We start from the raw sequence: 13,783 nt of genomic DNA on the forward strand, positions 1-13,783 counted from the left end.
TAATAAATCTGTTTGATCCAGCGTCAAAGCACCAAAAAAGTGAACACAGGACATGAGAGGATATTCATATTTCTCTTACGTCTAATAAAAAATAGTTTTTGGAACCCTGTTTGTGAGTTCTCAGCTGAGTATAAACTGCAGTTTTCCAGAGAGATGGACTCTGAAGGTAGGATCCCCTGAGTTGAGGCCGGGGTGGCCTATTTTGAATCGACTGTCATGCACCTGAACAGCAAGCTATCCACCAGGTGTACAGTGTCCTTTGTGTAAAAGCCAACAGATCATCACTGGCTTGTGGAGTTGATGACCTGAGCTGGTGCCTCCTCCACCTTTCCTTAAAGTCATACCCCTTTTTCATCCAGTGGGAAATAACACACTAGCGCATAGTCCTGACAGGGCCCTGCTGACTCTGCTTACAAGCAAGCTATCAGTGCTGCGAAGGCACACACCAGCCAATTCTCGCTGTTCTGGCGACCAACAAAAGCACTGTAAGACATTGCTTTTACTAGATTGGTTGTTCTTCATTTATATATAAGTGTAATAAGTACAAATGTGTAAACAATGAATATTAGGATTCTACTCTTCTAATTTTCTCACTCCATTTAAATGCATTTAATCAATTTGTATTAATTAATTAAATTATTTATTTATTTACTTTTGTTTCTAGATACCACAATATATATCCCCTCATTCGATGGAACATCTTATTTGGAGCTGCAGCCTCTTGCATCCCTTCTCCAGCCTTCTGGTGCCAGTAATAATCTACCTGCTACTGTCAAGGACACCAACGTTATTCTCTATTTGACAGTGAAAACAAGATCTACACAGGGCACAATCCTCTACAGTGAGTATATTCTCTCTTTATCGCAAACATTTAAAAGGGCTGCAACAGAATGAAATCAACTGCAAATAAAGGTTGGAAGATATACACATCCCCTTTATATGCCTTTTGTGTTGAATACCTTTTCAGAAGCCTTTTTCCTCACCTACATCCTTGTGAGTGCACAAAGTTTGTCTCGTTTTTGTATAGCCTTGATATCCAAGCAATCGCCTCTTACTGCTTTATGTAATGATGTTTTTAGAGGCTATTACTGCGTGTTGCTGCTGTACAGTGTATGAGGAATAAATGTGCCGTTCCTAGCTAGATACTCAGACATACTCAGGAGTATATAAATGTACAAAATATTTTAAAAAGATCTGGCAATACCACTTTCATGCAACTCTCAATAATGGGAGAACCAATAGCAGCCATCACCGTGGAAGATACTCCTGACATTTGTAAGCATTTGTAGTGATAAAATTCATTACTTTTCCTTCTACCAAATACTTTCTGTTACCAGTACATTTTGCAAAACACACTTATTTGTCTTCTTGCCAAAAGTTTGATGAGACCTCTTGTGTCAAAAATTACAACCAGGAGGCAGTTAGCTTAGCATAGCACTGCTTAGCATAAAGACTGGAAATAGGGCGAAACAGCAAGCTTGACCCTCTCCAGAGGTAACAATAATATATCTCATTTGTTCAATCCAAACAAAAAACAAAGTGTGAAGTCAAGCTGGGTGCAGTTACTTCTTGCCTGACAACCACATAGTGACGAAAAGGCTTGACAAACTGATTGCACCTAGCCGAAAATTAGTTCAGCACATAATCCACCTGAAAACCACAACTTGCTGCTTTTACAATGGTGTTTCACCCTGTATATGTTGTTTTTTAGTTTCAAGCATATCTCCCAAAATGGAAAACTATTATACATATATATAAGATTTGATACTATCTGTTGATAAATGTCTTCAAAATATCCCTTCAGCAAACTGTGGGCAAAACAGATCCTATGATGGCATACCAAGATACTTCCAGTGCAGCTATAGTAGAATTTACTTGCAGAAAACAAATTTGTGCTCTGAAGCATTATTTATGTTGTGATGTAAGCCACTCAAAGGACAAGGGCAAGTCCATACTGTGTAAAGCTGTCTAGACATGTTATGAATAAGGGACATTTTGTTGTTTTCGTGCCTGTAATCACTATTGTTACTGCTCTCAATGTCTTCTGTTTTGATCCCTAATAATACAGAAATTATACATCAGTCTGTGCTGTGTTAATCAGCCTCTGATTACATTAAGACATTGAAAATATGATACTGTTTCTGAGTGGTAGCAAGCTGAATGCTTGGCAACAGTTATGGTGGCAATGAAAAGGCAGAAGAAAAAAAAACAAGAAAGCACTGAATGAAATCTGAATTGATCCAAGTTCAGTAACATTTTCAGAATGTAGGGGAGGATTACACAAGAGATGAGTAAAAGAGTGGATTAAAGCAACTGCCTGTGGTGTTTCAGTATCATTTTTATTAAACATATTTACTTATACCAAAAAATAATATAAAACATTACTGGACTGATAGAAAAAAGTCACTTGGTGGCACCTGCATCATGAATCATCTATTGCTGTTGCAGGGAATTTTGGGACACAAAGGTAGGTCCTATGTTTCCAAGGCTACAGGAGAAAGGCCAGGAAGCACTAAGACTCAGTTTTTTATCTTTAAAAGAATTTGATCCGGCTTTTCTCGTGGACACTTAAGTTCAGTCTAGGTCAGTTTTTTTCATGAAGGACATTCTAAACATGCTTTTTAAAAAAAAATGCTTTCAACCACAACGTCACAAAGTATTCTAATAATAAGGCCATGTGTCATTCAGAAAGTGTGGGAGAGAAGGGAACATGGTACATGATGTTCTGGTGAAGGACAACACACAGCCTTGCTTTCTGTAGACAGCTGTGACGTATGTGTTATTGTGCTGCTGCTAACGATCTGAGCTCACAACCTAAAAGGAAACAAAGGAATCCTCATAAGAAGGCAAGACCCGGTTGGTCACATGGGGAGGAAGGATTGGGCTGACCCTTTACATCAACTGTGAGCTCTACATTGTACATGCACCTTGTGCCAGCTCCTTTTGTTCCCACACCTGTTCACATACACGCACACACACATACACACACACACACACACACTCTCTTTTGTTACAGATTTGGATAGGTAGGCCTGACAACCGCTGAGTAGACCCTTGCAACAATAGAGCATTGTTTTGGGAGGAGTCGGTAGATTTGTGGTAATTTTTTAGGACTTGAGAAAGCTGAGCCATGAGAACTTTGTTCCATTTATCCAGCTTTGTGTGTATTATACATCTGTTCATAGTATGGATGCATATATTAAGTAGCAGCCACCTTAGGGGTGAAGCCATTGCACAAGTGCCCTGAGCGGCGGGTCCTCCTAATGACTCCAAAAAACATCCAACTGTGTGTCTCCGTGGACCGCAAATGCAGCTCTTCGCTCTAAAAACTGAAGCCACCTTGATGCTGTGAGACTATCGTTGTCCCCATGTGACACCACAGCAAGTCAGGTGCAGGTCCAACAGAACTGTAACTGCCATGCATTGTGTGGTGATCACAGGTGATTTATTTCACGCTAACCGGGTGTGGACATCACAACATTCATCTTGCTGGTGTAACCTAGAACAACCCCTTATCTGTGATATTATCTACAGGTTCATGGCCTCTATTTACATTTATAGACCTTTTTAGCATTGCAATACAGCACAGGGTTCACCCACACTTCCTCTCCTTTGATCAAAATCTGAATTTTCTGGCTTCAATGACTGATGTAAATTTGGTGGTGAGCAGTAACCTAAATCCAAGTGTAAAATGCCCCCTCAAAAACCCCTAACATGTTACATTGCATGCATTTTCAAACAAATCATTTTTAATTCATTAAATATAACCTTTTCTCAAACAACTGATTCTAGTACAATCTGCATTTACATACAGAAGTATTAGTTAAAAATGCACATACAGTTACATACAGTTACATACAGTAGATCTGGGGAGAAATGAGCGACAACTTTTCTTTCCTGTTCCTAAATGCCTTTAAAGGTTGTATACATGTAATTTACTGCTACTAGATGTCGCACAAACCCTAACCTCAGCATCTCATAATCTCATCATAATTTTACCTCACAGATAATTATAAAACATACTTCAACCTGGACCTAAACTGAATAAAAACATGGCAAAACCATCTGTTAGTCTTTCCACAATCATTCCAACAATCACCAACATTGGTTTGGTAGAAATGAATCCTTTATTAGATGTGAAAATATTGAAAATCTGAAACAGGCTGCAGCGTAGCTAATCATTGGGGATTATCCAAATGTGCCTGACAAAGTACGTCCACTGTTTTTGCCACTGAAAGGCTCCGATTTTTGGCGATTTAAGTGTCTGACAACATTAAGGAAAAGATCCGTACAAACCGGCAGAGACAGACCAGAAATCGCTTGCCACCAGACAGAATCTGTAATTTTACCTTGCAGACCATCATAACATTGTAACTTAATTCAAACTGGAAAGAAACAAAATCTAATTTACCAAAACTGTCTTTGCTAGTCTTTCCTCTGTTCCAACAATCACCAATTCTGGTTTGGTTGAAATAAATCCTTAATTCACCGACGTAGATCAGGAAAACAGCTATTTCAGTCACTCTCTGAGAAACATGCATGCATGGCAAGGCAGCACAGACAGACTACGATAACAACACAGGCAGTCATTATCTGCTCATAACACTATGACTTCACTATAGATCTTATTTATATAACCTTTAACAGTGTAAGCCATAGTGTGCAAAGATACTTAAAAGTTTTTGGTAGTTTTACCATAAAACAGGCTCATATTCCTTGGAGTAATAATAGCTTGACTTTTCTCTCTCTGAGCTGACATTGACCTCCCATGATGGCTGCTGAGTGCCCTAGTGTTCCACCAAAGACTTAAATCTTCGTCTTTAAGGAGCTATTAATTAGCCAGCTTTCAGAACCTCTAAATTAGTGCTTTATATAAGGTTGGTGCACTTGAAAGGTCAACCAGCTAAGCCTTAAAAACACATAGTCAATGGTAGTATACCTTTTAAGACAAATAATGCCTAATTAAAGTGACCAAAAATTCTGTGTTTCAATGTAGGAAATTTTCAATAAATAAAAAAATAATAATAATAATACAAGCATCTTCCATACAAATAACCCTGTGCCCATTATATATATGTGTGTGTGTGTGTGTGTGTGTGTGTGTGTGTGTGTGTGTGTGTGTTTGCACTAGCCTATTAATCATTTGTTGTTCAATTCAGTGGTTTGTGTTTTGGAAAGTTTAGGAGGAATTATTCAGGAAATACTTGAAACTGTCAAATTATAGGTTTGAGAACAGAGCGGCAGAATAATTGCAAAGCAAAGCTTTTAGTATGCTTTATGCAAACACACAAGCTTAATGCTTGTTTTGGAATGTTTTTGGAAAAAACAGCACATTACAGGAACAAAAAGAATACAGCTGTAGGGAACTGAGGTGTATATTTTTCAGTCATGTTTTTCCCTTAGATGCTTTTCAGTACTTGATTGAGGATACCTTCACACCTGCTAAAAGCCATGCACTTCATATGAAAGAGTTTGCATTTATAAACTACAAAGAAATTGTGCTCAAACTATGCAAGACATTCCTTTAGTGTTTTTCATATCCCTTTGTGTGCAGTGGACGTGAATAGCAAACAAGACAAAATGGGTTTGCATTTCAGATCTGTAACAATAAAGACATAGATATTAATATATTTAATACAGAATGTATTTTTAATAAAGAAAAATTAATCATTGAGGAATTTTCCTGCATATGGAATCTTTATTTTTTAGCTTAAAAATTAAAAAATAAAATTAACTCATCAGGGACAGATCTCAGTGGAGCTAGCTTGAAGAAGATCACATTGGAAAAATGCCTGAAGTCAGTTATCAGATGTGATGTGTCAAGTAAATTAGATTGTGCTTGATGTCAAGCTAGCAAAATTGGTCCACCTCCACCCTGTCATATTAGTTGGCTCATATATCTGCTTTCTCCAGTTATCTGGCCACGTTGAGCACAAGTCACTGCTTGTCTGAGTCTTCACTGATTTACGCAATAGATTAGTCTGAAAAAATAATGACTGCTGTGACAATGTGACACCATTGTCACTTCTAAAGAGCTTTCACCACTCAAGATTGAATGTGAACAAATGTGAAAGGTTCTGTAAATAACATATTTATAATTCAGATAAATCAATTCCTACTCTATTCCTTATTCCAAATTATATTTACAATATTTCACTGCTGCAGCATATGGAAGCCAGAAAGCAGACTATGAACCTTGTCATGAAGAGAGATGAATGTTCAGAAAGCATATATAGAGGGCACAGTGCCTTTTATCTAGTAATGCTTCCTGGCTTACAGTGCACCGTCTTTTTCACATCAGAGGATAGGAACTGAAAAGAAAACTCCAGAGATCAAACAGACAAAGTTAATCAGAAGAAAACCAAAAGACATGCATTGAGATGCGCAGAATCTCTTTGCCAGACCTGCTCCTTATTCTCTGCTCCCCTTTTTACACCTCTCCCTGAAGCAAACATGTGAGTCTCCCCCTGGACTTCAATTGTCAGCTTGAGGAGAGAAATATGAGGAGGTGGGGGGAGAGAGAGAGAGAGACAAAGAGAGAGAGAGCAAGAGAGAGAACAGGTGACAGGCTCTGACAAAAGGACGAACGCTCTGTTAGGCTCGGTGCAGAGTAACAGGGCCATGGGGACAACAGGGAACAATATCCTTACAGGAGAAAAATAGAAAAGTAAAAGATGGGGCAACATTGACATCTATAGTAAATAATATTTGTCAGCTAATGAGTTATGGCTCTAAGCGGAAACAACTGGTTTGAAAAGGAGACAGAGGCTCATTGCTCCAGAAGGAAGTTGCGTCTGTGTGATTTTCGTTGCTGCCGCATTCATTAACTCTAAACAGTCTCTGTATTTTGGCAATAATATAGGTGATAATGTGCCAAGTGTAATACTCCACATAAACATGCTTTAATGGTTTTCTGGGTTTGTTTTTTTTATTTCGGTGCTCTCCATTATTTTAAGGTTATTTTGTGAATACTAGTTTTATACAGAACAGTTTAACATTTCTGTAAATTTGTGAAATACATGAAAAGTATTTGTTGGCCACTGTGGGTTCACAGCAGTTGAAAAGAAAAACCTCAGTTCAGTCTCTCCCGCTGTTCAAGGTGACTTTTTTTTCCAGAATCACAAACAACTTGGAGAGACCGCTGGTTGAGAGTCGTAATCCTACTGAAAATAGGCATCAAGTAAAAATATTAAACATTGCCTCGGTGCTTGTTTGTTACCTCAAGTCATATTCCTGGTAGTGCCTTCTCTCAGCCTTCTCTTACCATGCTAAAAACAGTCCCAGACAATCATATTATAGCAGTATACCACAACGTTTGATACATGTTCCCATTACATTTTCAAGCTTTCCTGAAATGTGTGTTTTGTTTTTTTTATCTCTCTTAACCACACCACAAACAAAAAATGACTGTGTCAAAAGTAAATCCAGGCAAGGAAGTCAAGGTTGAGATATAGAGCCTTGTGTCTTTGAATAAGCAGGAAACACTAGATATCCTCATTTCATGCCACAAAGAAAGAAAGATTTGCTTGCAAGAGAAGAATAGCAGGTAGCTTCCATTCTTACAGTCACAAGGCACACATTTTAACACCTAAATACAGTACATGGAGACTGCAAAGGACAAAGGACAAGTAAAGAGGTAGATGAATGCAAAGAAGTAACAAGGTAAATATAGAATTATCTAATCACAAATATGTGCGATGGGGTCACCTCTAAATATAATACAGTCTAGTACAACACTAACCCTATCACTAACTATGCTAAATATAATATAATTTATTAATACCTCTGTGACTGTCTCAAAAAAACAAAAACCTTATAAGCATCATTAAAGCAGACTTAATAGTAAAACAGCTGTATTGGATTTCGTCAGACTGTACAGGCATACCTAATAAAGTGGACACTAAGTGTATATCCCTACCACTGCTGCTATCAAGTTTGCTTGCTTGCTTTAATGTCCTGGTGTAATCTTTGTGGCTCTCTGCATCAGCATAGGGGCACAGCTCAGGAGAGCAGCTGGAGAGCATATATTTTAGTTTACTCCTACATGTGTGAGGATCACAATGAAGTTGCAACTGATGAGTAATACCATGTGGACAAAAAAAAGAAACACCTCTCAATATAATGTTGGCTAGTGCAACACCACCTTTACCTATGATTTTAATAATAAACATATAATTAAATTTAAACACTTGAAAAACTAAAACTGTGAGTTATGGCAGGGCTGTGTATTGGATTGCAATTGCAGATGAACATTTGATTCCAAGGGAAGTGAAAATTTGCTTTGCAAAATAGGAAAGAACATTGTAAAATATATGTACATGCAGACATAGTATGCTAAAAATATCAGTCATAATCGATGCATGAGAAAGGAAAACTTTTTTGTGTCATTGCAAACCATTTCAATATATTTATGAATACAGAGAACTTTACTGAAACAAATGAAAGTTAAATGAGATAATCTTTGTTTAGTTCTTCAGTTGAAGGAACATGTTAGACATCCATTTGATGTCCACTGCAAACCTTACTGCTCAATTCTTATTTACTGCTCAGATAAGTTTTTTTGTTTTTGTTTGTCTCATCATTTGCTACATGTGGCCCGTATCAGATTCCAGTGTGAACAGATCATAGTCCTGAAGTGACCTGCATGGAGAACGTAGATCTAGAGTGACGTAAAAGTCACATGAATTCTGAGATGATTGTTCACACTGAGGTTGCATTACAAAAAATCAGATGTGTATCTGATTTGGACCACATATGAAAGTGGCCCATATCAAAAAGACCAGATTCCATGTGATTTGTGCTGTTCACACTGTCATGAAAAACAGATATGAGTCACATATGATTAAAAAATATCCGACTTGTGCCCGCAGTGTGAACCTACCCTAAAGGGACAGCAAAAATAGTGTCAATAGAATTAACTAGAACTATAATAACAAACATGTCTGTGGATGATATAGCCTGCTGGTTCCATGGGCCAACTGAACAGCAAGAGACCAAGAATTGATCCCTGGGGAACTTCACATACAAAGTCGCCCTTCATGGTCACAAAATTACTGAATGACAGAGAGAAATTTGTCTCTTCAACTAGGATGTGAACTAACTAAATGAAGCCGGAATATAAAATATATTTTCACTCCAATGAATAATACTTTGTCCCTGCTGCTGCTATTTTGTCAGGGGGTATGGGTCTTCCACAGAACAAGGATAAGGAAACTGTGGATTATCTAAACAAGATATTCCTCCTGTGGCGCCTTCAGCAACAGCAGTTGGTAATATAGCACTGTTAAGTGCATCCCTTTTGAGTCTTATGACAAGGAAGACCTCCAAGTCTTCTTAGAAAATGCATTATCAGAGTGTAGCATATTAAGCTAAGCATAGGCTCCTTCTGACAAAGAGATGGGGATTTTCTGGATGCCCTTCTTACCCTGGAGGAATTGCTCAGAGCTTTCATATCAGTTCCCATGCAGCCTTGAAACAACAAGCTCAGCTTTTGCACCATTTTTCGCTGGTGTCCAAATCCTCCACCCATGCCACTACTTCATGAGAGATGGCACACATTGTGAAAAACTTAAGGCTGTCTCTGCAGCCCACACACCTCTGTCCATATTCTAGCCTAGCGAGTTACACCAGCCTGCCTCTCTTGAGTCCTAGCTCAATTATTATCATTGTGAAATTCAAGGGGTCAATCCTGCTTGTGTTGCTCCTACTCAGTAGCTCACTCTGGATTTTTGTTTCATGTCACTCTTTCTAATTCAGTTGTGTTATTGTTGAAATCACCGAACATTTTCGGTCTCTATAACAGGGAAGTATTCCTGTTCTGTCTTCTGCCCTGCAACAATGTCTTCCCTATCAGTGCCACAAGAGTGGCAGGCTTTCTCTCTATCTCTGTCTCTCTCAAAGAGCTGCATTTTTATGTTACCTGCCCTCTGCTCATGTCTTCTTTGACAGCGATGCAGGACTGGGGTGCGCTCTCTCTCACCTCCCTCCCGAAGACCCTAGTAGCCTGTGTGGGAGGATTAATGCTGCCGCTGTCTGTCGCTCCCCCATGGCACTGTCTCACTTGCAAGAGACTCTGTGCAAGCCCAGCAGAAACTCCTATTTTGATATAATGTACTGGAGTCTATAAACAGCTGTAAACAGAAACAGTTTCTGGCCTTTATCATCAGGCTGAGAACATACTCAGTACGTTTTGCAACCAAGACAGAGATGATCAGCTCATACTGGTGCAGTCCTGATACATTGTACTGCAAACCATTATCACAGGTAATTTCTTGCAGGTTCCCTGCAGCAGCGATCTCTTCTTGTCTTATTTCCTACAAGCCCTTTCATGTGGAAGTATCCAGTGGAGAGGTCCTCTATCCTCCAGTAAAAACTGATTGTGGTTCTCCAGACTCTTTCAAAGGCCTTCGAAGCCCTATGGGTAGATTTATCTCTGGTTATTGTCTTTTTATGTTATCTTGTCATTTTTCACTTGGCTAAGAGTGACTGAATTGTATGCCATTTTTTCCATTCAAGCTGAATGCTTTAAGAAAAATAGTAGTGCTGCATATAAACAGAGGTAGGAAACATTTCACTGTTGCCCTGCGTGTTTATGGCATGTTTTGTGAAGTGCCCAACAGTTTGAAGTAGGGTCTTGGTAAACCCCTGTGTAAAAAAAGGCATTCCAATTGTGTTGCTATGCAATGGATTTGTTGGCAGGCAGGACTCCTTCCTCGCATTTTTGGGTGCTCCGTATGGATCACAACTAGTATGACCTTGTGGTCAACACACTGACATTAATCAGGTTTTATTGGGTATGTCAAGGTTCCTCTCAGTCCTACAGTATACCACCTCTTTTTGCTGCTTATCAGGACAGATGGATTGGGATTTACAGATCATTATGAAAAGTCAGCCGTATGTTAACGTAAGTTAATGGAAAATGCAAAAAGTAACAGTCCATCCATCACCCTGACCATAATATAATTACTTACCACTATGTTCATGTTAGATATTTTTCTGTTTCTAACCATGTATCTATCATCTTCTTGTTGAAACATTTTTATTTTATTTCACGAGGGAACACCTTTTCTGTATTCAGTATCTTGACAGTTAAGCTTGGAGTAATGTCATGTGTATTGTAGCTTACATAATGTATTGAATTTAGATATACAGAAATAGAGACTCTTTACTAACCACATTTTCTTGCCATTTCAGCTCAGGAGCAAAACTTTGGGGATCAGTTCCTTCATGTGTTCCTTCAAGATGGAAGCCCTGTTGCTAAACTTGGGTGTGGGGGCAGTCATGTTTTGAATGCAGCCGCAGGCCAGAACATCAATAATAACAGATGGATTCCAATCACAATCCGGTATGATATGTCTCTTACTTTCCTCTTTATTCTCTAATATTCTTTTGCCAAAATCATTACTGTCTTAGAAATAACAATTTTTTGTCAAAATGTGGAAAAACAAACTATCAGCCTTGTTTTTATCAATCAGGATGTGTACAAAGTGTGCAGACACAAAGTGTGAATACAGTGTTTGTCACTATATAAAAGCAACCAGTGGCACACAATATCAACAATTTGTCAGAGATTTTAAACTCCTTCTTGTCTGTAGAGTGACACACAGAGATTAATATGGTTGATCTGTGCACTATACCAATCAAATATCACAAAAACATGATTTTCTGATGAAAGAAAGAAAAAATGCAATGCCTACACTGCTTTGCCAGACAAAGACTGGTTTAAAACTCCTACCTACAACGCACAAGCCTTTTGCACTATTTATATTTAATTTCAACAGTTTAGTTTTCGTTTTTTAGTTTAATTTTCTGCTTATATTTTGCACTCCATGTCCTACTTGAACAATGCATAGTGTATATATTTTCATTTATAGTTTTATATCTTCTAATATTAATAATATTAGTAATATTTTTATTGTGATATTCTTTGTTCTCTGTTTTTGCACCACTTTGCCCTATTGCTGCTGTGTCAACCTGAATTTCTCCTAAGGGGGATAAATAAAGGAATATCTTATCTTACTGCTATATAAAGTAACTAAAACACAACTTTATTCACTCAGTTTTTCAAAAGCCTAAAAACAAGAATATTTAAAGACTTGTGTGCAGGGCTCAGTGCTCCCCACTCTGATTATGTTCAATGGGTTCCATGTCATGGTCTCTTTGATAAAGCCCTGTGAAAGCTTGTCTGTCCCAGTAGCTGTCCCCATCAGTGCTAATCAGAGAATTGACTCTACAATAATACAGAGTTGCAATGAGAGATTGTTACATCAGACAAATCCCGACTTTAATGCCCTGGATCTCTGTGCACCTCAGCAACAGTGCAGTCCCGGATATGTGTCAAAAGTCAGGGACATAAACAAGGAAAACTGTCCAGTGTGCTGGTAGTTTGGGTTTTGGCATGGTGAGCACTAACAGCTATCTGTCTGCTTCATAAAAATATACACAGAAATTGCAATCACATATTCAGTTTTTCTCAAACTTATTTTTACTTGTATTGTTTTTGACATAAAAAAGGGGGCAACATATCTGTTACCATCCCTGGCCTCTTGAGGATAACTTACAGATGTAGTTCACAGAGAGATTTAGGATCATTAACCTTTGATATTCAATCTGCTGAGAAAATTGGCCATTTTGGTAAATGGTTGTGGAACGTTTTTCTGTAAGTGCCTTAGACCCTCTAATCTTGACTACATACAGTAGACAAACCTTAGACTTCTGAATGACCTGGTAATTTTCTTATACTTGTACTTTTGTTATACATTGCACTGCACAGTGTGCAATACTTCTTTACCTAAAAAGAAAGGTCTTGCATACATAATAAGTCCTTGTAGAGCATGTCTAGGTCAATAAACCACCAACGAACCATCCATGACACTGCATATCTGTCCAGATTATTAAAGGTTACATTATAAAAGCTACACTCCACCAGGGCATTGAAATTAATTTTAATTTAAATTTAGCAGTAGTTATATTCATATACAGAACTGTTTTTAAAGGTCCAGTGTTTAACATTTAAGAATATCTGCTGAAAATGATATACAGATATCATTTCATTCACCACCTGAATATAGGAATTGTTACCTTAAAATGAGCCGTTGGTTACCTTTCATTGAGGCCGCCATGTTGAACCACCATGTTTCTACAGCAGCCCAGACAGACAAACCAAACACTGGCTCTTTTGCAGTTACCATAGTTTCTCCCTTGTGCACTGGACCTTTTAAAAGCCTGGTTCTCATTAAAAAGCTTAGATTTAACCCTGTTTACATAATGACGTGCATTATAAAATAAAAATAATAAAAAATATATAATATGATAATATAATAAAATATTTAATAATATAATAATAAATTATATTTGTTACCCCATTGTTATCCTGTTAGGTTAATACTGAATGAGGTGTGCAAGGAGGATGTTTTGAAATTTGGGGTGTCTAAGCTGAAGTGGAGACTTAAGTTCATTCTCATTGAGTGCTGCCTTTGCTGAGACCAATTTCACATTTTGCTTGTCAAAGGCATATAAATTGGATCCATATCCAAACGGATGTGTCCACTACTAGTGACAAAGATGATTTTTGCCATTCAAAACTCTGATTGGCGCTAAAAGCACAACTAAGTTATCATCTAAGTTATTTCCTCACAACAAACCTTCAGATTAAATGCATAACATGATAAGAAAATACACCATAACATAACATACAATACAGCACATACAAAAATAACCCAACATGTGAATGCTTTTATGTTGAGCGTCAATAACATGATGTACAGTGCATGAACTGCATCAC

At 37.9% G+C, this 13,783-nt stretch overlaps 1 protein-coding gene across 4 annotated transcripts in view; it reads left to right on the plus strand.

The window, feature by feature from the left end:
- The window catches only part of eys (eyes shut homolog), a 153,996-nt gene that overhangs the window by 106,108 nt on the left and 34,105 nt on the right, over positions 1–13,783 (plus strand). For all 4 annotated transcript variants that reach the window (XM_051422200.1, XM_051422210.1, XM_051422219.1 and 1 more), the window contains 2 exons: positions 665–841; positions 11,194–11,344. In XM_051422200.1, coding sequence (XP_051278160.1) covers positions 665–841; positions 11,194–11,344 — 328 coding nt within the window. The remainder of the gene's footprint in view (positions 1–664; positions 842–11,193; positions 11,345–13,783) is intronic.

Source organism: Dicentrarchus labrax, unplaced genomic scaffold, assembly GCF_905237075.1.
Source record: "Dicentrarchus labrax unplaced genomic scaffold, dlabrax2021, whole genome shotgun sequence".
NCBI lineage: Eukaryota > Metazoa > Chordata > Actinopteri > Moronidae > Dicentrarchus > Dicentrarchus labrax.